The 25507-nt window shown below is 35.2% G+C and overlaps 1 protein-coding gene, 1 long non-coding RNA gene and 1 other non-coding gene across 3 annotated transcripts; 2 read left to right on the forward strand and 1 right to left on the reverse strand.

Annotated features, from left to right (window-relative positions):
• Positions 1-4283: 4283 nt before the first annotated feature.
• Positions 4284-5720, forward strand: LOC110690591. The gene is made up of 2 exons (XR_002505116.1): positions 4284-5048; positions 5448-5720. It is a non-coding gene; the product is annotated as an uncharacterized LOC110690591 (long non-coding RNA).
• Positions 5721-11572: 5852 nt separating this feature from the next.
• Positions 11573-17841, forward strand: LOC110690570. The gene is made up of 4 exons (XM_021867433.1): positions 11573-11839; positions 16742-17171; positions 17367-17548; positions 17635-17841. Exons 1-4 carry the CDS (start codon positions 11573-11575, stop codon positions 17839-17841), a joined length of 1086 nt encoding a protein of 361 aa, XP_021723125.1.
• Positions 13497-13568, reverse strand: TRNAD-GUC. The gene has a single exon. It is a non-coding gene; the product is annotated as a tRNA-Asp (tRNA).
• Positions 17842-25507: the final 7666 nt, after the last annotated feature.

Genomic DNA, 25507 nt, shown 5'->3' on the forward strand with positions numbered 1-25507 from the left:
AAAAGACTCGAACTTTTCCAATCAAAAAAAAAAAAAAAAAAAAAGGCAAATTTTGTAGAATTAGAATGAACAACAAGGATTTGCATTGGGAAGATAACTTGATTAGAATGACGAACAAAGGATTTGCATTGGGAAGATTGGGATTTATACGATGGAGAATATTTAAAAGATTTATGTTTTAGACTACCACGGTTTGAATTTAAGGAAGACGTGAAAGATTCAGTGAAATTTGTTTCAGGTTGCACGAACAAAATCATCCATACTTGCGCCAAATTCAAGATACCTAATGTATAGTAATCTCTGTCTATTTGATTGTTTATTTGATTTACTCTTTGCTTCTTTGATTAATTATTTGAATTTACCAATTAATTAATTTATCTGTTGATGTTCTTTGATTTAGTGCTACAAATTACTCTTTTTGATTTGCTAGGGTTAACTGTTGATTGTACAAATTTTATGAGAAATTAGGGACACTTGCAACATCAAGTATTAGTATCAATAAGAGTAACACTTGTCAAGTTTATCTCCTTGATAAACAAACGTACTACCCACTCGTATAAGAGTAACAATAAGACACGGCTCTAAAGTAGTAATAATATTAATATTGTTGTAGATTCGAATAATTGAAAACACTCAATTAATATGGAAGGCTGATTTGAATTTGATTTTTCATGAATTTGCAATTGTCCAAGATTCTGAGAAGAATGAAGTTGAGAAGAAGCTACTATGTACCACTTGATAATGAAGCAAGTAATCAGAGTGATGATATGAACAAGAACAAGGATAGTATAGCAAATCAACGTGTACCAAGGTCAAGTGAACATGCCCTAAAAGAGGATTTATTTTTTTTGTTTAAACTGACATGTGTCACCACGTAATTAGTTGAAATTTTTAAAAAATAAAGAGAAACTTAAAAATAAAATAAAAACTGCAGCCCCACCACCGCAACCCCAACTACCACCCATTTCCGGCAACACCCTCCCACCACCCAGCCCAGCCAAGTCCCAGCTGAAACCCCGATGCGCCTAGATCCGCTCCCCATGTCGGCTTTCCCTTTCCGGCGTAACTTCCCCTAAAACCACCACCGAACCCACCAATTTAAAACCACCGTACCCAAAATCCCTAAAAACTAACTTCCTGCCGCATAAAACCCCCGACTGTCCCTTCTCTCGCCATCAGAATGTTAATGTTAGGGGTCGATGGTGGGGAAAGGGACGGTTGGGCGAGAGATAGTTGTTAGGGATTTTGGGTGGTTTTATGGGTGGAGGTTTGGTGGTTTTGGGGGAAGGAGCGCCGGGAAAAGGAGTTGATAGAGGGGTAGGGGGAGCTACCGGCGCGGGGGAGGGGATTTTGGCCGTCATGTGGGTAGGGAAGAGGCATTTGGTCGTAGCGGTGGTGGTGGGGAAGGTGGTTCGTGGGGTGAAGCTGCTGGCATTTTTTTTTTAAAATAAATATTTTTTAAAAACTTTTTTTAAAAAATAACAAATCTCGTGATACCACGTGTCCCAAAACTTGTTATAATAGGATAGTAACCAGTTTGGGCCTCTTTTGAGCAAATACATACCAATCTCAAATTTGGGATTATTTAAACGGAATATGTGAAACTTGAGACTATTTATAGCAATTTTTCCAAAAAGATAATTACGCCTGTTGAACGTATATAAAAAGGATGCCTAAAAAACGTATATAAAAAGGAGATAAACTTAATCTATCTAAATAAATTTTTTTGAGAGATAATTAATAACTTTAAGGCCCTTTTTGGTTGAAGGGATTTGGATAGAAAAGAAAAGAAAGGAAATTGTTTTAATCATATTTCATGTTTGGTGGGAGGAAAGTCTCTTAACATAATTTTATCTTTCCTTTCCTCCCAAAATTGGAGGAATTTGACTGAAAAGATAAAAATAAAAGTAATTTCCTTTCTCTTCCTTTATTTCCTTTCATCAACCAAATATTGAATTCGTTTCCCTTCTTTTCCTTTTTTTTTTTCCCCTTCTCATCCTTTCTCTTCTTTTCCTTTACTAATATAGAACCAAACAGCCTTAACAAGAGGGGAATAATCGAAAAAAGAGAAAAGGCTCGAACTTTTCCAATAAAAAAAAGAACAATAACAGTATAATAGAAAGGCAAATTGAGTCGCCACTTCGCAGAATTAGTTGAAATTTAGGAAGATAACTCGATTAGAATGACGAACAGGGATTTGCATTGGAATGGTTGGGAAGATTGGGAATACGATGGAGAATATTTAAAAGATTTATGTTTTAGACTACCATGGTTTGAATTTAAGGAAGACGTCAAGGATTCAGTGAAATTTGTTTCAGGCTGCACGAACAAGATCATCCATGCTTGCGCCAAGTTCAAGTTACCTAATGTATAGTAATCTCTGTCTCTTTGATTGTTTATTTGATTTACTCTTTGCATCTTTAATTAATTATTTGAATTTACCAATTAATTAATTTATCTGTTAATGTTCTTTGATTTAGTGCTACAAATTACTCTTTTTGATTTGCTAGGGTTGACTGTTGATTGTACCAATTTTATGAGAAATTAGTGACACTTGCAACATCAAGTATTAGTATAGCCTCTAATCGAATAAAATAAGGGGTGTCAAGTTTATCTCCTTGATAAACAAACGTACTACCCACCCGTATAAGAGTAACAATATAACAAGACACCGCTCTAAAGTAGTAATAATATTAATATTGCTTTAGATTCGAATAATTGAAAACACTTAATTAACATAACATGGAAGGCTGATTTGAATTTGATTTTTCTATGAAATTGCAGTTGTCCAAGATTCTGAGGAGAATGAAGTTGAGAAGAAGCTACTATGTACCACTTGATAATGAAGCAAGTAATCAGATTGATGATATGAACAAGAACAAGGATAGTATAGCAAATCAACGTGTACGCGAGTTCGAGTTCAAAATTGGAAAGCATATTGTTTGCTTAACTGTGACCACCAAGGTCAAGAGAGACTAGTGTAGAGTGTAGATGCAAATCAAAGTTACTCAAAGACTAGTGTTTGATTAACAAACAGAACTACTACTTTGTGTGTGTGTGTGTGTGTTTGTAGAGATATAACGGTTGAATATTTGTGCTTCATAAAAATCAAACTTGCATTGTTAGGATTGTTGTACAAATTGGTTGTTTTCTTCGATTAATTCTATAACATGTTTATGATGCAGAGCTTTCTATTTGTCTTCGTTGTATCTAATTTTCTACTTCTTCTTTGAGCAAATAATATTGATTTCCAGGAGCAACAAGTCACATTGGCGCTGAAACTGCCTGTGTGCTCGTGTTGCTCTCGGGATGTGAAATAATCAATGACGAGATATTCCGTCTTCAAAATTTGATAATATGAAACTAGACCTCAGCTAAATAGCCTAGTAGTTTAGCTCCTTGAATCTAACAAATACTTCGTCAGTCTATATTGTAGTAGTGAAATTTTTTCCATGGAGGCGGATGCACAATGCTCCATGCATCCGTTTTTTTCTTTCTAAAAAGGCGGAATGAACATTTAGTTGTTCAGTAACGAACATACAATTATTTTATAAAGAACATATAGTTATTTTATAAAGAACATCACATATAGTTGTATTGTAATGAACATATAGTTGTTTTATAAAGAACATGTAGCTATTTTGTAAAAAAAAAAAAAAAAAAAAAATCAAACTATATGCTCTTTATATATATCTAAAGAACATCCGTAATAATAATAAAGAAATGATAATTAGAGGTGGTCAACTTCAGCCCGACCAGGCCCAGCCCGAAAATAAGGCAGGTTTGGACAAGCCTAAAATCGCATTTTTAGTTAAAAATACAAACCCAACCCGAAAAAAGCCCGAAAAGCCCGCTATATTTTCTGGGTTTGGGGACGAGATATTATATTAAGGCCCGGCCTGATCCGAAATATTGATCACCTATAATGATATTATAATGTAATGAACATTATTTTTATTTTACCACCATAATCTAAAGACAAAATTTAAAGAACATTTCAACATAAACAATTAACATTATGTCACAAATAAAAGTACATTATACTGACAATCAAAGAACATGAAGATAAAGAACAATATTTAACATTTTAATTATAACATGTTGTTTTCACTTTAACTGAATGTTCTTTAAATTTCTAGACAATGTTCTTTACAATTTTATAACATGTTCTTTTCACTTTAACTAAATGTTTTTTGTATTTTTCTTTCAAAAAAAATGTTCTTTATATTTCTATACAATGTTCTTTCCGGATTTTTTTTTTTTTTTTTTTTTGGCAAGGGATGCACCATGTGGATCGTTCATCTGCCTGCAGGAAGCCAGGAACCATGCATTGTTGAATGTTATTGGGATCCACAGCCATATTGTGTTTCTATTTTGGAATTGTGATAGTTTTTAAGGATAATCCAAAATAGTATACATGACTATCAATTTCAGAGAGAGGGATTAGTAAACAACTACAAAATGTTCTCTTTCGATTTCAGGCCATCCCCATGTCAAGTAGAGATCAAAGAAATAGATGAAGCGAAGCAATGAATCTAGGGCTGGCAAAAACTGACCCGACCTGAACCCGATCCGAAAAAAGCGGGTTAGGGTTGAGGTTTCCGACCCGAAAACTTAAATGGGTCGACACGAACCCGAACCCGAAATTAAATGGGTTAGGTTAAGGTTGAAAATCTCAACCCGAAAACGACCCACTTAACCCGAAATAAATTTCAGGTCAAAATCAGGTCGGGTCAACCCGAACCCGACCTGATAACCCGAACTAATTTAAGTAAGAAAAAGAAAAAAAACGTAAAAAGCTTATTAAGCCCAGCCCAAATTCACAAAGAGGCTTCCATATATAAATTCAATACCCTAAATGAACTCATTTCCCCTCATTGAAAATCAGCCGTTTTTCCCCTCACTTCTCTCTCTTTAATTTTCTCTCTCCTCAAAAACTCATTGTTTAATTCGATAGAGGTAGTTCCGTTAAGCCCAACTTTACCATTGTCATTTCCTTGACGGCTTGAATCCTTCACTCCTCCACGAATTCCTCTCCTTCATCAAAGGTATCTTGCTTCTTAATTTATTTTCTGTTTTTTTTTCGTGTTTTTTATATGCTAGTTTTGTTTATTTTCTAATTCTTCTGTTGTTAATTTTATATTTACTTGCTTCCGTTTATTTTAGTTTTTTACATGCTAATTTTCGAGTGTTATTACTAAATTCTGATGTTAAATGTTGTTGATTATGTTATTATACGGTTGTTTTTGCTAATTTTTTATTGTTAATGCTAATTTTTATTGTTAAATGTTGTCTATGTTATGGTGATTCTTGCTAATATTTGTTGTTTACTTTTGTTTATCATGAGCATGCATGTTTTAATTTAGATCTTACTAGTTAGATCTAGATAATATAGTCTGATTTAGAATTGCATGTTTTAATTATGTTAGTGTTGTTTTTCTTTATAGGTTTGGCAGCAAGAAGTAGCCCACCAATGTTCAATTGGAAATGTTGTGGATCAATTTTGAAGCTTGAGGTGGTGAACAAGGATGACAGCCATGACAAATTGACAGTCCCAACATCGCCCGATCTTAATCCAAATGAAATCTTATTGCATCTTCTATTATTTTTTGAAAACTGTAATTTGTGTTATTAAAACTTTATCTTTGGTTTGTAATTAGTGAATTACAATTTTTATTGGTTTATTATCGTTAAGTAGGATTGTTACTTTGTTAGACTAAGCTATTTAATTTTGGTTTGAATTAAAATGTTTAACCTGAACAACTTGTATTTGAAATGAAAAAAAGTTATTCAGGTCAATTTTGGGTTAACCCAAACCTGAATATATCAGGTTTGGGTCGGGTTAATTTCAGGTCAAAGAAACCTGATTTTAACCCAAATAAAAAATCAGGTCAAATAAGGTCAATTTCGGGTTGACCCGAACCTGAAAATATCAGGTTCAGGTTAGGGTTTTCAACCCGAAAAATTAAATGGATCAGGTTCGGGTTGGGGGTAGCTGACCCGAAATTTAGGTGACCCGAACACGAACCCGACTCGACCTGATCCATTTGTCAGCCCTAAATGAATCACAGCAAACACAGAGAGTAATATAATGCACAAAGCAGTCACTATAACAGAGAGTTCAGGAGAAGGAGATTACTTAGATTAAAAAAAGTATCCAAAGACATCTGGAAGGGGCTCTACTTTTAAATCGAAATTCATACATAAAAATTATGAACAAAAAACACGAAGAACTAAATTTACAAAAAAAATCATACATAATAAATCGAAATTGATCGACGCTAACCCACACAAAAAAAAAACAAAAAAAAAATGAAACTAACATAAAAAAAACCTAATTACAAAACAACAAAACAAAACACTAATCTGCATTGACGGTCTCTTTGGGAATAACAACTAATTCCATATTGCAAGAAACAAATTCAATCAAAAAAGTGAAATAAAAGTGAAAAATAATAAATAAAAAAAAAACAGAGGAGAGAGAAAATGAAAATGAAAAAAGAGAGGAAAAGAAAATTATATTGAAAAATTTGATGATAATTTGGATCAAAATTATTATAAGAAAGAAAACAAAAGAGAAAGAATTTGAAAGAAGGAAACAAAAAATTTAAAAAAGGAAACAAAGAGCTGTTTGATTGATTTGAGTTTGGGCTAGTGTTGCACCTATTCTACATGCATGAGGATGCACGTAAGAATATGCCTTACTTCACACTACTTGCTCCACAATAGGCTTTTTAGCCTTAGCCCAAAAGGGTAACCCAAAGTTGTACGGTACTTCATGTTAAGGACGTGTATATGGCACACCTAAAATATACCTAGAATAGGTGGATCACACCTATGGTATGAACATTTAGTATAAAAATATGAACACGTCACAAAAAATAAACATTTAGTTAAAAAAATATCAACATATCACAATATAAAAATATAGATTGAACGGGAAATGAATTCATATTAGCCTACGAATTTGGCGTACTTTGTTGGTCCAAGTAAGCAAGTTAAAGCCCAAAAGAACATAAACTCATGATTTCATGAATACATTATACATACTTCGTATTTTATTTTATTTTTTTTGACATAATACATACTTCGTATGATACAAACCTTGTATTACAAAGATAATACCGGGTAAATGCTTGAATTACATAGCCTTACTATGATTTCAGGCTTCTACAAAATATTTTTACATACATATGATCTTACTTAAGGGTGAGCGTAGCAGGGTACCCTGTAAAAATATCAGGACCCGGAACCGGAACCTGTTGCAACAGGTTCCTAAAAATAGGAACCGGAACCGGAACCTGTTGCAACAGGTTCCTAAGAATTGAGAACCGGAACCGGAACCGGAACCTGCGGTTCCTAAACAGGGTACCCTGTCTGTCAAAGTAAGTTTAATAGTTACTTGATAAATTGTGACAAATTTTTTTTTTTTTTTAAAATAGATGATCACAATAAAAGCTTACAACTTTAGTATAGTACTTCAAATACTTCGTATAACAAACCAACACTAATTGTCTAGAATTTTTAATACCATATAGGTTCCGGTTTCATGTACCCTATAGGGAACCTGTACTAACAGGGTACCCTACAGGTTCTAGATCCAAAATTTTATTACCCGGAACCGGAACCTGTTGCAACAGGTTCCTAATTTTATTACCCGGAACCGAAACCTGATCAACAGGTTCCGGTTTGGAACCTGCAGTTCCGAACAGGTTCCGGTTCCATATCAGGGTACCCTGAATTTTTGCTCACCCCTAATCTTACTACATGGTTGAAAGAAGTAAACTCGCTTTTATACATCTGGTATTACTACTTGCTAGTCTACTACAGACTACAATGTACAATGTGGTGTTTATTAAGTAGCCTCATGAGGCACTTCTTTAAAAGAGCCGAGTAGGATAGATTGTGATTGAGGGCGCAAAGGGCAATACAACGGGTGTAGATGGTGACATGATAGGAGTGGTGTAACATGGTAGACGACACGACATTGGTGTGACTGGAACCTGACTATGAGACATTGGTTGGATTTGAACACCACTACCAAAACCACCTTGTCCAAGTATAGGATTAACTGTTGGATATCCAGTTTGGTTAGTTACTTGAGGCCCCCAAAGCCATGGTCCGGATCCAATTCCATGGAGCATCCTAGGCCATGGCTGCTGCGTCATCATTTGGGTTGCATTTGGAGCTTGAAATTGCCCTTGTTCACTTCTTGATCTTGAAATCGCCTGCAATTTGTAAGTCCAAGTGTTATAAACTCATACTACTTGTAATATCCTTATATGCAACTGTGTATTATCTTATGTGTCATGGCTTTACATACGAAGCAATTGACTAAATTAGTTGACATTCACGTGTATAATAAGTACAAGTGTTATAAACTCATATTTGTAATTAATAATTATAGTTACATGCAATGATGTACTATCTATTATAATGTGTCACATACCAGATAATTGACTAAATTAGTCCAAACTCATGTATATTTATTATGCACCTATTGTGTGTATTTATGGTTGTTTAATCAATTATAGTCAATTGTGGTCTAAAACCAATAATGTGCAAAAAGAGAGATGCAAAGCAAATAAGGTGAATGGCTTTCTAATCCCTTAAAAATGATGTTGGTGAATGGCTTTCTGATCCCAACAGAATCCATGACCACTTTGTTTTTAATTTTAGCTCTCTCTTTTCCTCTATTCCCATCTCTTTACCTGCCAGCCCTTCTTCCTCTAACTCAATCTCCTGCTCTTCCTTACCCTATATCTCTGAAGTTAGGGAGGCTGTTGGGTGCTCTAAAAGCACCTGGAGAGGATGGTTTACATGCCCTTTTCTTTCAACATTTTTGGGATTATGTAAAGGAGGATTGTTTGCAGTTCTTATCCTCCATTTTCTTAAGCAAATCTGTCCTCCCCCCTTTAATAAACAAGACAATCATTTTCTTGATCCCAAAGATTGATAACCCCACCAAAATAACCAGCTTTCGACCAATTAGCCTTGTCAACTCCTGCTACAAATTTCTCTCAAAAATTCTGGTGAATAGAATTAGGCCAAAGATTGACTCATTCATATCCCCCAATCAAAATAGCTTCTTACCAGGGAGAGAGACTGATATAAATTAAACTTCATCATTGCTTCTGAAATCATTCATTCTTTGGAGAAAAAGAAAAAGGGTAGGAAAGGAGAGTGTTTGATTTGAAAATCAATTTGGAGAAGGCTTATGATGATAGAATGGAGTGGCCCTTCATTCGTCACCGCCTTCTCTATTTCAATTTTGATGACCAGGATTCTGTTGACCGTATCATGAGTTGTATCTAATCTGCTTCCTCTTTCATCCTCATAAATGGGAAACTACCCTTTTCTTTTACCTTTTCTTTCACCCCATTGATAAGTGACTTTTATGTCATTTTAGGGTATTTTTATGCTTACTTTCCGGTTTAGTTTCTAATAATTTCCTTTGTTTTATGCTTTATTTTTCTCTTTTTCTTATTTTCCTTATTTGATCTTTATTTTATGTATTTTAGTAGTTTTTAATAGTTTTTAGCTTATTTTCTTAATTTATTTAAATTCTCTTATTTTCTATGTTTATATTTTAAGTTTTTAGTTCTTGTTATATAATAAATTTCTAGCTTCTCTCTTTTTCTTATTTATTTTAGTTTAGCATTTTATTTTACTTCGTTTTATTTTATTATATTTTGTTCTACCCTCGTGTTGGTTTTTGGTTGTAGGTGTGTTCAGGTCGATGCTCAATTTTCATGTTCAAATCAAGTTTGAAATTCCGGATTCGAGTCAAATGTGACAAACAACAAGCTTCCAAGCATCAAGTTGCTGCCACTCTTACCATACACCACTCCATCTCCCTATCCTACACCACACTCCCCTTCTCTCTCAATTCACCCAAAACACTTCCCCTGCTTTCCTCAACAACATCAACACCAACAGCAACAACAACAAACACAACTCCACTAGCCACAAAACTCACAGCCACGCATCCCCAAAATCCCTCACCTCTATTTCAACACTAATCAACCACTGACCAACCCGTAACTCAATTGCTCCCTCACAGCCGCATTTGAGCTGCCACCACAATACACCTCTCCGCCGCAACCAATACACCACCACACAACGCCAACAACAACAGCAGCGACAGCCTCTCCAATTACCAAACCGCGGAATAATCTCCAACGGGAAGCAAAATAATCTCCCTTCTCTAGGCTAATTTCTTAGCTAGGGGAAGGGGATGTTCGCAGTGCGGTTTGTAATTTTTTTCAAACCACACTTTTATAAAAACCGCACCAAACCGCACCGCAAGATGCGGTGCGGTTTGCGATTTAACCGTATTTTATTAAAATTGTAATTATTCTTTTTAAAAAAAAAACTTTTATTTTATATTATAATATTAGTTGATAATTTAAATATTAAACTCTTTTCATTAACCTTTAATTGACTAATAGTAAAAAATTAGCTCATATATTTTAGTTCTTTTATATAATTTTAATGAAAATATAGTATAAAAATTGCAAACCGCATTAAAGTGCGGTTTGCGGTACAGTTTGGTCTCAATAATTTTAGAAACCACACCAAATCGCAAACTGCGGTTTGGTCATTTTAAAAAACCGCACCGCAATTTTCAAACCGCAAATAATTTTCAAACCGCATGCGGTTTGGTGCGGTCTAAACCGCACTCTTTACAGCCCTATTGATATTGGATGAATGATGATGGTTAGATTGAACCCATGCCATAAATTGATGAAAGATATGATTTTTGATAGCTTGAGATAATGATGTTCTCTAGTTTAAATGCATGAAAGTGATTTGAATTAGATTAAGATCATCTCTATTTTAATGATTGCATGAGAATGAGTTGTTAAAGTAGAGTTTTATGGATTGTGCATCTTTAATCTCTTGCTTTGATTGTAACTAATAGGATGCATGGGAATGATCCTAATTAGTAAAGACCTATTTCATTGATTTGCCTAGACTATTGCATGAGAATGAATTGTTTAGGTAGAATCTAGTGTTCTTTGGCATGTTCATCATGATAACCATTGTTGTTCCCCTCTATTTAATCGTGTTTGACACCCTCGTATCCCTAGCATCGTTTTCTCTTGATTTAATCTATTTTATCTTTCTTTGTTTGTAGTTTTAGTGCCTTCAATTTAAAAAATCAACAAAATTATCCTTTCCTCGACTCTTACTTAGTGAATTTGATGTTTAACTTGCATGCTTCCTTTTGGGTTCGACCCCATGCTTACCCCTATACTTGTATTAGGGTAGTCTAGGTTTATAAATGATTAATTTGATAAGGGAAGTAGTTTAACGACCTACCTTACCCCGATCAAATTTTGGCGCCATTGCCGGGGAAGCGGCTTGTTTAAATTTATTTTTGCTATTGTTAGAGTCATTTTATTTGCTTTCCTTTTTTTTATTTTGCTTGTTTAATCCTGTTAGCAGCCGGCCAAGTGTTGTTGTCCAGCCCGCAGGCTGGGACAGCAGCTAGCTGCAGCAACACTTTGATCCAGCTGCTGCTAGTTTCGGTCAGTCACAGCCTAGCCACGTGCAGCAGCCTTGCACGATGGCTGGTGTACCTGCTTCCGGCGCCGATCAGTCACCACCTCAATCCACGGTGGTCCGGCAGCCGACGATGATGCTTGATAGTGGTTCAACGTCTTCCCGTAATTTACTTGGTGATGCGCGACCTTCACGTTTGGTTGAGCAAGAATTGGACGGTGATAATGTTTTTATTAATCCGGAATATTTGAGGGGGAGTTCGTCGGATACTTTGGGTCGTGGTCATCGTGAGAAACGTCCTCCTTCGTGGCATCGGAATTATGTTACTCACGTATCATTACTGAAAATATAGACCCGTCTACATCAACTGTCGTCCCTCCTCAATCACATTCCTCAGGGAAACCTTTCCCTATAGCTTTTTGATGTGTCTATTTTATATAGTAATTTACCACGGTCCCTTGGTCATAATTAGTAGTGTTTTTGGCTCTTTCGAGCCACTTTTATTACTAATTTGTGCTTCCTAGTGTTTTCGTAGTCTTTGTTGAGTTTTGTAGGAAGGTGCGTCTTTGGAGCATTTTCTCGAGTTTTTCGTGAAGCAACTACAGATTTAGAAGTGCACGACCATCTTTGAAGCCCAAGGCCGGTTAGAGTCGTCGAGCCGGTGATTGAGGGCTCAGTAATTGGGATCCCGAGGTATTTGGACCGAGTATTCAAGACGCGAAGAGAAAATCCGGATTGGGCCGAGAAATCAAGCCCTATCGAAGTCCGAGCCTCAAAGTGGAGCAAGCGCCCGATCGTGCGAGCGTCTAGCACGATCGGGCGATGCTGCGGAGAAGGAAGGGCCGCCCGATCGGGCGCGTGTTTTTATATAGCCTGATTAGTTTAGTTTTAATTTTGTTTTAGGAAACGTTTATATACGAGTTTTGTACGGAATTTTGATTATCTTCTTTCTTAGACTTTCTCTCTCTACTTAGGATTTTTCTTTCTCTTAACTCTTCTCTCAGCTCTTGTTCTTAATTATTTCCATTAATACAGATTAGTTGGTAACGATTTCTCTTCTCTTAATCTTAGTTGTTTATTTTATTCCTTTCATCATGAATTATTTTATTGCTTTGATTAGTTTAGTTTTTAATATGTGTGAGTAGTTTTATTTCTAGGGTTGATGGGAATCCATAAATAATATGAAGGGGTAATTTATTGTTGTTAATTATCAATGCTAGATTAATTTCCTATTGATTGATTTAATGCTCTGTGACTAGATTAGGCTTATCTTTTATGCATGAGTTTGACAACATTGATTCGAGATTTGACAGATGAGAATTAATGTTTAGGTCTAGTTTTAATACGCAGATTAATTTATAAATGGTTAAGTCGAGATTCGAGAGATGATTTAATACCGGTAAATTAATTGTGTGATTGTAATACGTAGCGAAAGCCCTTTACAACCTGGTTAATTGATGCATTGATGATTGACTATTTTGATTTTTGGTATTGCATGATAATTTCTTATTGAATTGTTTTAACGCTTTACAATTGCGGCTTGTAAAAGTATAGCAATATTGAATTGATGAATCGAGCAGATGTTAACTTGATATTAAAGACTATTTTGAATAAGAACTTAGATCTAGTAAATTGCGAGAGCCTGTTAGATCTATGTTGATTAATAAATTGCGAGAGCCTGTTAATCATGTTATTTATGCAATGTCAATGATTGATTACTATGTTTTACCCTGGAGTATTATTTATTGGTGAACCTATGCCCTTGATCCTTTTATATATTGTTTTCTCCCTATTCTCATTCTTTGTAGTTTAGTTTCATACTCAAATATAAATATTGGTTACTTCATAATCTAGATTATTTTAGTTAATTAGGAATAGAAAGACTTGTTTCCCTGTGGAGATCGACCCTACTTCTCTATCTACATTAATTAGAGGATTTAGGTATTACTTTTGATTAGGGGATACGACTTTACCCTGTCAAAATTTGGCGCCGTTGCCGGGGAACGAACCCGGGTCACCCGCGTGACAGGCGGGAATACTTACCACTATGCTACAACGACAGGGTAAAGTCGTATCCCCTAATCAAACAATGCCCTCCCAACTCACACTCTCCATCCAACCCCTTTATGTAAACAATGCCCTCCCAACTCACACTCTCGTGTGTATAAAACAATGAACGCTCAATTCTACTAGTCGACTCGAAATATGCCAAATCATAACTTGCATTGATAAACAACACTTTCACATTCATACAATTCTATGCACAAAGGTCGGAAGGTCTTTAAAGCTTGTAATGTAAGGCTAGGGTAAAGGGTAAGATAAATTTGGGAGTATGTGTGAGAAAATCTATGCATTAAGGGCGCCAAATCCTAATAAAACCATGATAAAAAATAAATGATGATTGACAGGTAAAGTCGTATCCCCTAATAAAAAGTAAATACCTAAATCCTCTAACTAAAGTAGATAGGGAAGTAGGGTCGATCTCCACAGGGAAACAAGTCTTTTTACTCCTAATTAATTATTATAATCTAAATAACCAATATTTATGTTTGAGTATGAAACTAAACTACAAAGAATAGGAATAGGGAGAAAACAATATATAAAAGGATCTAGGGCATAGGTTCACAAATAAATAATACTCCAGGGTAAAACATAGTAATCAATCATTGACATTGCATAAATAACATGATTAACAGGCTCTCGCAATTTATTAATCAACATAGATCTAACAGGCTCTCGCAATTTACTAGATCTAAGTTCTTATTGAAAATAGCCTTTAATATCAAGTTAACATCTACTCGATTCATCAATTCAATATTGCTATACTTTTACAAGCCGCAATTGTAAAGCGTTAAAACAATTCAATAAGAAATTATCATGCAATACCAAAAATCAATAATAGTCAATCATCAATGCATCAATTAACCAGGTTGTAAAGGGCTTTCGCTACGTATTACAATCACACAATTAATTTACCGGTATTAAATCTCATCTCTCGAATCTCGACTTAACCATTTATAAATTAACCTGCCTATTGAAACTAGACCTAAACATTAATTCTCATCTCTCGAATCTTGAATCAATATTGACAAACTCATGCATAAAAGATAGGCCTAATCTAGTCACAGAGCATTAAATCAATCAATAGGAAATTAATCTAGCATTGATATTTAACAACAACAAATTACCCCTTCATATTATTTATTAGATCCCCATAAACCCTAGAAATAAAACTACTCACACATATTAAAAACTAAACAAATCAAAGCAATAAAATAAGACATGATTAAAGGAATAGAATAAATAACTAAGATTAAGAGAAGAAGAATCGTTACCAAAATAAATCTGGAATTAAAAGTAGAATTAAGAACAAAGGTTTAGAGAGAGAATTCTAAGAGAATAATTAAGAGAGTAAAGAAAAAAGTAAAAGAGGAGAAGAACAAGAGGTCCTAAAAACGTATTAAGGAGGAGTATTTATACTCCGTACAAAAATCCTAAACTAAAACAAATTAAAACTACGTTAAACATCAACTAATAAAACACGCGCCCGATCGGGTGAGGCACCGCCCGATCGGCCGCGCCTTTTTTTATCATAGTACAAATCTCGCGCCCGGCCGGGCGCGCCTCTGGGCGCCAGCCTCTTTGGCCGAGCGGCTCATTTGGGCTACTATTTGGACTTCGATTGGGCTCCAATTCTTCGGGCCAATCTGGGTTTCCTCTTTGGGTCGTGAATACTCGGTCCAAATGCCCCAATATCACCTATACCGAGCCCTTAATCACCGGTTCGATGGCTCTAACCGGCCATGGGCTATAAACTCTGGTCGTGCTTCTCCAATGTTCGTGATTGCTCCAAAATATCTCGGGAAAATACTCCAAAAGCATAAATCCCTGCAAAAGTCAAACCAAATCTACGAAAACACTAGAAAACACCAATTAGTAATAAAAGTGGCTCTAAAGAGCCAAAAACACTACTAATTACGACCAAGGGACGGGGGTAAAATACTACATAAAATAGACATATCAATGATCATACATCTCCAACAACATAACTAACTCCAACAAAAAACCAAATATACTCCAATCATAATAAATAATCTCAACTCTTACAATTTCACTCATAAGATATAATAATGAAGAAATAGAGTGAATAAACAAACTTTATTTTCCAAACTCGAATTTTTCATCGAGGCTCAAAATTATTTTTCTTTGATCAACCTCCAACTAGAACATTTGAACACTTTTTTTTTCTTTTCTTTTGAAGTTCACTAATTTTTTCAACATATATTTTTTTTCTTTGAACTTCTCTTTTTTTTTTTCTTTTTTTCTTCTTCATAACATCATGCTTTATTTTTTTCAAGAAAATATAATTCTCAAACTCATCAAAAATAAACATGGTCAAAAACAAAATAACTTCTCAAAAGCCCACCCAAATTGTGCAAATAATAAGCGCACTACAAACTCGCTCACCTCACTCACTAATAGCTCCCCCAATCCAAGCTTGGGACTAGTAACCAATGGGGCAAAATAGGCTTGTAATGTGGCTAATAAACAACAAACAGTCAAGGCAACAACATGGGTGGCAAGAAGGGAACAAATGTATCTACAATATCTGGAGGCTACCTAAAAGAACAAATGCCTTCGTCCTCCACAATGTGCATAATAATGAATCATATAAATATTACTAATAGTTGCAAACCAATACTCAAATTCATTGACATACCAGGAATTATGGAACTATCACACATTCCTTACCAAATCAACTAGTCAAGCACTATATTTACAAGCAGTTGGGAAAAATTGACGCGTGTTAAAGTTTCAAGGCAATCAAACATCAAATCATGATCAACTAATTCACAATGCCTATCATCAAATACCAAGAACCAAAATAAATTTCTCAAGTAAGGGGCACAGGGAAGCATAATTTACAATTTATTGGAACGTATTTTTGGATTTTTTTTATTTTTCAATTTTTTTTGTATTTTTCATATATAAGAAAGCAATAAAAACTACACTAGGAAAGAAATAAATAGAGAGAAGAGAAAGAAAGTTACCCTATATACAAGAAATCTCCCCCCAAGCCAAATCACTTGTCATGTTGAATATAATCGTTTTTCTATGAGACACAGGTGTTTTTTGGCAACGATCATTAAGGGAAAGGAACCATCTTCGTTTAAAGAAGCGGTTAAAGACGTCAGTTGGCGTAAGGCAATGCAAGATGAGATTGATGCTCTAGAGTCTAGAGCGTAGTGGCACATGGACCGTTGAGGATCTTCCTCCCGGTAAGAAGGCTATTAGTAGTGGTTGGGTGTATAAAATCAAGTACACCGACAAATCAAAGGTGGAACGTCTCAAAGCTCGTTTAGTGGTTCATGGCAACCGACAGGTTGAAGGTGTTGACTATAATGAGACGTTTTCTCCAGTTGCAAAGATGGCTACGGTACGTGTTTTAATAGCTGTTGTTGTGTCATTGAATTGGGAGTTACATCATATGGATGTCCATAATGCTTTTCTTCATGGTGATTTGGATGAAGAAGTGTATATGCAGTTTCCTCCAAGGTACGGTACTCCGACACCTGGCAAAGTTTGCAGGTTGCGGAAATCTTTATATGGCTTGAGACAAGCCCCGAAACAGTGGTTTTCAAAGTTGTCGAGTGCTCTCCGAGGTTTTGGGTTTAGAAACTCATATGCTGATTACTCCCTATTTAGCTATGTACAGGACAATGTTTCTTTACATGTTCTTGTTTATGTCGATGACTTGATTATTTCATACTCCTCTCATGATGCTATTGTTAGGTTCAAAGCCTATTTATGCAAATGCTTCTATATGAAGGATTTGGGTTTGCTTAAGTAATTCTTAGGCATCAAGGTTGCTCGGAGTCTAGAGGGCATCTTTCTTTCTCAACGAAAGTATGCTCTGGATATTTTGACTAAGGCAGGAATGTTGGATTGTAAACCCATTGATACTCCAATGGACCAGAATCATTGTCTTGCACATGCTTCTGGTGAACCGTTCGCTCAACCGGAACGGTATCGTCGTTTTGTTGGTCGTTTGGTGTATTATCGGTCACTCGACCAGAGTTGAGTTATTCGGTGCATGTTTTGGCACAGTTTTTGAGTGTTCCACAGGTTTCTCATTGGGATGCGGCCATTCGTGTCTTGCGCTACCTTATGGGTAGTTCGGGACAAGGTATTTTGTTGCGACCTACGACGGATTTACGCTTGACGGCGTTTTGTGATAGTGAATGGGCGGCGTGCCCTTTGTCTTGGCGTTCTTTGTCAGGTTATTTTGTTTTCTTAGGTCGTTCTCCTGTTTCTTGGAAGACTAAGAAATAGCCTACAACCGCCACATTTTCCTCTGAAGCCGAATACAGGTCTATGGCTCTCACGTCTCGTGAGTTGAAATGGTTGAAAATGTTGTTGTTTGTTCTTGGTGTTAAGCATTCAAAGCCTATGCAGTTGTTTTGTGATAATCAGTCGGCTTTGCATATTGCTAAGAATCCAGTGTTTCATGAACGTATGAAACATATTGAGGTAGACTGTCATTTTGTTCGTGATGAGTTGATAAGCGGTACTATTTCTATTTCCTATGTTTCGACAGGTCATCAGTTGGCAGACATTCTCACCAAGGCTTTTAGACGTCAAATGTAATACCACGTATTTTTATGTATTTTTATAAAGTATTTAAGCATTAATAAAATGTATTGTCAAGGGCTCAAGTATTTTAATTAAATATTTTAAAGGGTTAAAGTATTTTAAATATAAGGTTTTATAAAAGTAAAATATGTTTTGGGCCAAACGTTTATTAATTATTGGGCAATGTAAATTATTCCTACATACTCTTATTGGAATAACCCATTCCAAAACCCATCACTTAAGCCCTATCCCATAACTCAAACCTACATTTTTATAAGCCCAAATTTTTAGCCCTACACTCTCTACTCTATAAATACCCCATTAGTCCCCAAAAATTTCCCACACAAAAAGGTTAGTCTTATTTTCTTTCTCCTTTGTTTTATTAATTTGTGTAATTATAATTATTGATTTATGGATTTTGATTTTATTGTTTGAAATTAATTTAATTAGTATCATATTGTATTTTGATGATTAAACTTTATAATTTCAGATTTTATAAATGTCATAATTTTCAGATTTTATAAATTTTATAACCCAGGGTTTTTAATTATTGAAAATCATGATTTGAGGGTTTTTATGAACAACTGATTTAGGGCTTTTATGGTAATGATGTTTTGAAATTTTGGTGATTATAACTACTGATTAGTTTAACTTAATTCCATATTATTTTGAACACGTAAATTCATGTTTTAATATTTAGATTTTCGTTCGTTAATATTAATCCCATTTAAATCTCGATCAGGTTCTGAACTTATCCGATTTTAATAAAAAAAAAAAGTAGTGTTTTTCATGTGGAAACAACGTTTTAAGAAAGACGCACTGATTTGGTAGTGAGCACCACTCTCTCGTGGCCAAATTCAGCCTCTAAATATGATTTTCAGGCAGTTTTTGATTTTTTACGAAGTTTTTTTTATCCTTTAAATTCTATCCTTGAGTTTAAAAGGGGTAAGAGATAATTTAATGTTTCTGTGGATAATTTAAGTATAAAGATGTATTTTGATGAAGTTTTAAAGGGTTTTTGATTAGTTTAAAATGCTGGAATTTTATTTAAAGTAGTATAATTGTGATTTTAATAAAAGGGTGTGATTACCTATTAAAAATGAGTTTAATTAGGGGTTTTTAAATAATTTTCAGATTATTTTAAGTAGTCTAAAGTAAATTTAAGTTGCTGGAAATTGTGTATAAAAGGAGAATTAATATAGTATTATTGTCCCTTTACGTAGGAGACTTAATTCGGGAATTGTTGTAGTGTAATCGGCTACTTTAAGGGCTTATTTGAGGTACGTTCGCGTACTTAGAATATTTTGGTGATGTAGTATCATGCTGGGCTTGATTTAAATTAATCTCAAGTAGTATCATGCTAAGATTATGATTGGAAATTGTGGATTATTGATATTGGTGATTAAATTAGAAAGCATGATTTATTTGTGATGGATTATGGAATGGAAAATTATATTTTGGCGTGTTTGTATGAACCACACTTTTATTTATGGCATGTTGGAATGCATATCTAATTAAACTACTTGTTTAATTTGACTTGGAGTAGCGGTTCATATAATTTTTATTGATGCTTTAAGCATGACGAAAGGAGTTATATAAATGTCAATGTATACAAGGAATAAATTATATTTTGGTGTCTTAGTGCGCTTAAGGTGTTTCTAACACCGAGGGATAGGATTTGTGGCACTTTATGCGTTTAAGGTGTCTTTAACACTGAGGTAGAATTAGAAAGGGTTCAACACTAAATATTATGTGGTCACTAATTATTCAAGAATTAAATTGGTATATTTGGTTGATTGAATAATTATTGTTGATTGAATGATTATGGTTTGAGAGTCATCACCAAGTTTAATAATCGGAAATTAACGTAAAGTGAAAGAGATTACGCACCAAAACTCTTAGAACGTATATACCTTGAGTATGAACATATGGGGAGAGTTATGGGGTTTTATATTTAACCATAACTTCTAATGGAGTACAGGACGCTGTACATTCCTTTTTATTATTATTATTATGCGCTGGAGTTCCGCCACCTATGTGTGGTTTTGTGCTGGCACGGTTAGCTCTCGTGTCAGTTAACCTCAATTTATTTGGGGGATCGGAGGTAGAGTTGGAAACCCGTTCGATGCGTGATCATCGCTAAATAAATTATTTAGTGGTCTAGTTGAAAAGTCTTGTTGAATGTTGTGTGTGCTTGTAAACAGGTGCAATGAGGTAAGTGTGTGTTGATAGGTGAAAGCATGTTAGTGTGTTTAAATACGCTTATGTACTCAGCTTTGCTGATTGTGTGTGTTTGTGTGTTTGTTGGCCTTGTCTTTACTTTGGCCCTACGACGACCCATTTTCTAATGGCGAGTAGTGGGGACAAGTAGAGAGGAGGTTCTCAGGTGATGAAGCATATTCATGACTGGGCATGAGTGAAGAGCGAATCATGCTAGTCTCTATAAGTATATGTTGTGTTTAATGCTTTAATTATTTATGATATTATTATCATGCATGACTAACACTAAAATTTTAAAGTTGGTTTGGTTTTAATAAGGGTCTACAATGGTTTCAAGTTGTAGGATGGTTTTATTTTACTTCGTTTGACTTTGGTTTTGACTTTACTTTCGTTGGTTGACTTTTCAAGTTGACTTGTTTTGAATGGTTTTGAAATTAGTCTTTCGATGTGTGTCTTTGATTGTTGCCTTAGTCGTTTTCACAATGGCGGTAATATCTTAGATATTCCTATTTAAAGTTTTAAACAGGGAAAAACAGGTATTTTATAAGAAAGGAATTTCTAGGGTATTACATCAACAATTTGGTTTTCTCTTACGCAAGTTGGGCATTCGTGATCTACATGCTCCAACTTGATGGGGAGTATTAGAGTTGGTTTTGGTGTATTTATGTTAATATTTTATTTATGTTAAGTTTATCGGGTTAGGAGTTTTAGGCTAATTAAGTTTCCTAATGTATTGTGTTAATCCTGGGCACCGTGCCGTGCCGGGCCGCCGCGGGCCGTGCCTGGCGGGCCACGGGCTGGTTCGTGTCGTGCCGGTCGTGCCGGCGGGCCCAGGATTTCGTGCCGTGCCGTGCCGACCATTTTCACAGGCCAGCCCACGGCACGGCACGGCACGGCCCTCGTGCCTGGCGGGCTCGTGCCGTGCCGGCCACGGGCTGGCAGCGGGCTGGTGCAGTTTTCAATTTTTTTTTTTTTTTTTTTTTTTTTTTTTATATGACAACATTATAAATTAATAAGTTTATAATGTATATAAGTTATAAAATTATAATTATAAGTTTATAAGGTTACTTATAAGTTTATAACTTATAAGTTATAAGTTATTAAGTTATGAATTTTATAATTATAATTTGAATATTTATGTTTTATAATTTGTATATTCAATATTTATATTTATATATTTACTTTATACTATTACTTTAAAATTTAATGTTTATGATTTATTAGTAATTGGTATAATTTTATTTTTTTTAATATGAATTTACAAATTGTAACAAAACGGGGAAAAAAGGCAAATTGGATTTTGGATGTGAATAATGCGTACTTTATATTATTATTACTTGAGTTGAGAAAATTGTACAATGATAAAAATCATACAATGATGGTATTAAACAAAAATTGGAAAATGATAAAATTGATATTTTTAAAATCGTACAATATACAATAATTGTCTATTCTTCTTCTCCTTCTTCTTTCTCGTCTTCGTCTTCGTCTTCGTCTTCGCCTTCGCCTTCAAGGTCATCGGCTAGTTGCATAGATTGGGAACTAGCCGAACCCGAACCGGAAGCGGAGGTTCCTTCTTCGTTGTCGTTGTGGTCGTAAGAACGGTCTTGTGAGCGATTTTCCGCATCCAACCAATCTTTGAAACACACGCACATTTCTAGTGTTTCGGGTTTTAGACTTGTTCTTCTATCGTCTAAAACCCTTCCGGATGCGCTGAAAGCTCGTTCGGAGGCGACGGAGGGAACTTGGATAGCAAGAATGTCTCGTGCCATTGCCGCCAAAGTTGGATGCTTCGAGCTTTGTTGTTTCCACCATGCAAGGAGGTCGAGGCTGTTTATCTCATCGTCGTCCATGCCTTTGGTGAAGTCGTAACTCAGGTACATCTGCAACTCCGAGACGTCGCTTTGCGTTCTCCTGATTGATGAATCACCTGAAAACCTTGAAATCAAGTTAGTAGCTTGTGAAAATAAATGTTTGGCCTTCTTACTTACGTTTTTGGATGGTTGGGAAGGCCCTGAGCGAGGAACGGTGCCATATTTGGCTTCATAGACTCTATATAAAGCAAAAAATTGATCCTTCACATTAGTCTTATAGTTTTCTACATCATCGTCAAGAAACATGCATTGAAAGTAAATGTCAACTAACATAAATGTGTTTTCATACTTTTTCCTAGGATCTAATATGGAAGCAAAAATATAAATCAAAGGAATCTCACTATAATATTTACGCCACTTTTTTTCCATTGCTGGAAGATACTGATCATAATCACTTTGATGGCGATGATCAGCGAAAAGTTGGGCGAGTAAGCATGCATTAGAAAGAAAGTTTTGAGCACAAGGATTGTAAACAGTAGAAAAACAATACGTCATGTTATATAATAACTGTAAAAATTGCATATATCTTTCACAGTTTTTCCAATCATCATCATACAAAGCATTTTGTGGAAATTTTTGGTTGTAAAATAATGTTAACGGGCCCTTGTACTCAATTGCCTTTGTTAACATGTCATAGGTGGAATTCCACCTAGTTGGGCAATCGGTTCTAATTTTTATTACCCTTATCTTTTGTTGTTTTAGAAAATTCTTCCATTCTTGGTATCTCATGTTAGAGCTATTAATAGACATAATAGCATCTCTGATTTTGCTGTAGTATGGGCCAATTGCCCGAACTCCATCCTGTACACATAAGTTAAGTACATGGAAAACACATCTAGTATGAAGAGCTTCACCGTCTAATAGTACATCGGTTAAGTTTTGTTTGATAAGATTAGATGTGTATGTCATAGAGGTTGCATTATCAAAAGTCATAGACATCATTTTATCTCGAAGGTTGTATTCGTCTATTGCTTGCATTAAATGGTGAGCAATGTTAATGCCGGTGTGTGGGTATTCCAGCATTTTGAAATGTATTATTCTTTTTTGTAACATTCATTGATCATCTACCCAATGGCAAGTCACACATAAATAGTGATATTTATAACCACTATCCCAAGAATCGGCTGTTAAAGATACTCTACAGTTAAGGTTACTCAATTCGGCTTGTAACCGGACTTTGTACTCTAGGAAATTTTTCATTGCGGCGGAACGAACGGTTTTCCTAGAGATTCTTTTATGTTGGGGTTGTAGTGCTTTGTTAATGTAGGTGTTGAATGCGTCACTTTCCGAGAAAAGAAAAGGTTGTTCGGCGTGTACTATCATTTTTCCTAGTTCATCCCTATCCCTCTCATAGTTGTATGTAAAGCCGTATGGATGGAATTGGGAAATTTTGGGCTGGGTTGGATCACTAGCTGGTTTTGCACAAGCTTTCATGTGTCTAGATAAGTGTCCCGTCCCGTTTTTGGTAACTGCCGTGAATACACTATTACATGTTTTACATTTTGCCCATTGTTCACCATCTTTACTTAGGACAAAATAACGCCATACCTCACTCCTTCGGTTTTTCAAAAGTAGCATCTCAGTTTCGGTTAACCATTCATGATGTGTGTGATGGTTAGTAGTGGGACTAGTGGGAGTGGCAGTAGAAGGGGTAGAACCGGAGGGAATTCGGGTACTTTCTTGGCTACCTTGGCTAGAACAATAGTTTTGTTGATTACCGATATAATTAGGTGGAAATTGGTATGGTGGTAGTGGAAATTGGTTTAGTGGTGGTGCTGGAAATCCCGACGTATTATATGGCTCATAGCCCGGGGGGAAGTAAATGGGGTCATTGGTTTGACTCGTAATTTGGGGGCTCGTTGTATTTGGTGGTTCCCTAAAACTACTACTACGGATAAGTCGGCCTTTCCCCCTAGACCTAGATGATGGGTTGTTCGATGCCATAATTAACAATTAATTTTTTAATAAAAAGTGGTTAACTATAATAATAATAATTAATAACAACAATTTTAACAATAAAAATATCAATAATATTAATTAATAACAACAACTATAACAATAACAATAACAACAAAAATAAGTAATAACAACAATTGTAACAATAATAATAATTAATAACAACAATTATAACAACAACAATAACAATTAACAACAATAATAATTAAACAAGATTATTCTAATAATAACAATAAAACAATAATAAATTTAAGATTAGTTTAGATCTTACAACCGTGGTTCAACGCTCCACTAATTACGATTACGAACTTCTTAATTTTTTCCGATATTAGGAAAATAATTAGAGAATTTAAGAGAATAATTAGAGAATTTAAGAAAATAAGGATTATTAGAGATTTAGAGAATATAAGAGATAAGAAGAAGAGATTGTGATTTTGTGATTTGGGAATGAAATGGAGGTGAGTATTTATAGAATTTTTGGGGAGCAAATTGGCAAAAAACTAGCCGTTTTATAGCCGTTTTTTTGGCTTATTAGAGCTAGATGAAACGGTAACATTACCGTTGGCCCGCGGGTCGTGCCTGCGGGCAAGCACGGCGGGCCATGCCCGTGCTCGTGCCGGGCCGTGCCTGGGAATTCTCAACCCTGTCCGTGGCACGGCCCGTGGCACGGGAGTTGAACTTCGTGCCGTGCCGGGCCGTGCCGGGCGGCACGCGGGCCAACTCGGCCAGTGCCCAGGTTTATATTGTGTATATATATGAGTTTATGATCAATACAAAGGTTAAGCCGTTTTCTCCAGTATTTCCTTGAGTTTAACACCCTCACCTTTTATTTACTGAGTAATATTTCAGGAAAAAAAAAGGAGAATCGAGCTATACAAATTTCTTATATATATTGTACATGCAGTGTGCGTGTATCTCCTAGCTAAATATATAATGCCAGCAGAGTATAGGTTGCCTTAGTACTACTGTTATATCTTATATATAATGATATAATATTTGATGTACCACTACATATATATTTATTATATCATTAGAAAATTATTTATATCATTATACCATTTAATGGTACTATCTACCTGTTAATTGATACTTTATACATATGTTAATATTTATGACTTTGCCATCCTATTTAATTTGTTACAAAATATATAGGGCCTATACGCCAAGAGTTTCTGATTATACCCTTGTACGTGTAAGATGTTTTGAATTAGGATCGTCAGTAGTATATAGATGAACGTCACAAGTTAGTAAGCTGGTCAATAAAATTAAAATCATGTTACGCATACTTTAGGATTCGGACAAAACTTGAAAGTTGA

This window comes from Chenopodium quinoa, unplaced genomic scaffold, assembly GCF_001683475.1.
Source record: "Chenopodium quinoa cultivar QQ74 unplaced genomic scaffold, ASM168347v1, whole genome shotgun sequence".
NCBI classification, from domain to species: domain Eukaryota; kingdom Viridiplantae; phylum Streptophyta; class Magnoliopsida; order Caryophyllales; family Amaranthaceae; genus Chenopodium; species Chenopodium quinoa.

Bases quoted from the DNA above. Each gene is read 5' to 3' on its own strand.
- LOC110690570 (XM_021867433.1), top strand. From the start codon at position 11,573: ATGGCTGGTGTACCTGCTTCCGGCGCCGATCAGTCACCACCTCAATCC. The intron at 17,172-17,366 runs GTTTTGGGTTTA...AGTAATTCTTAG, and splicing joins GTTGTCGAGTGCTCTCCGAG to GCATCAAGGTTGCTCGGAGT. The intron at 17,549-17,634 runs GTTGGTCGTTTG...AGTGTTCCACAG, and splicing joins CGGAACGGTATCGTCGTTTT to GTTTCTCATTGGGATGCGGC.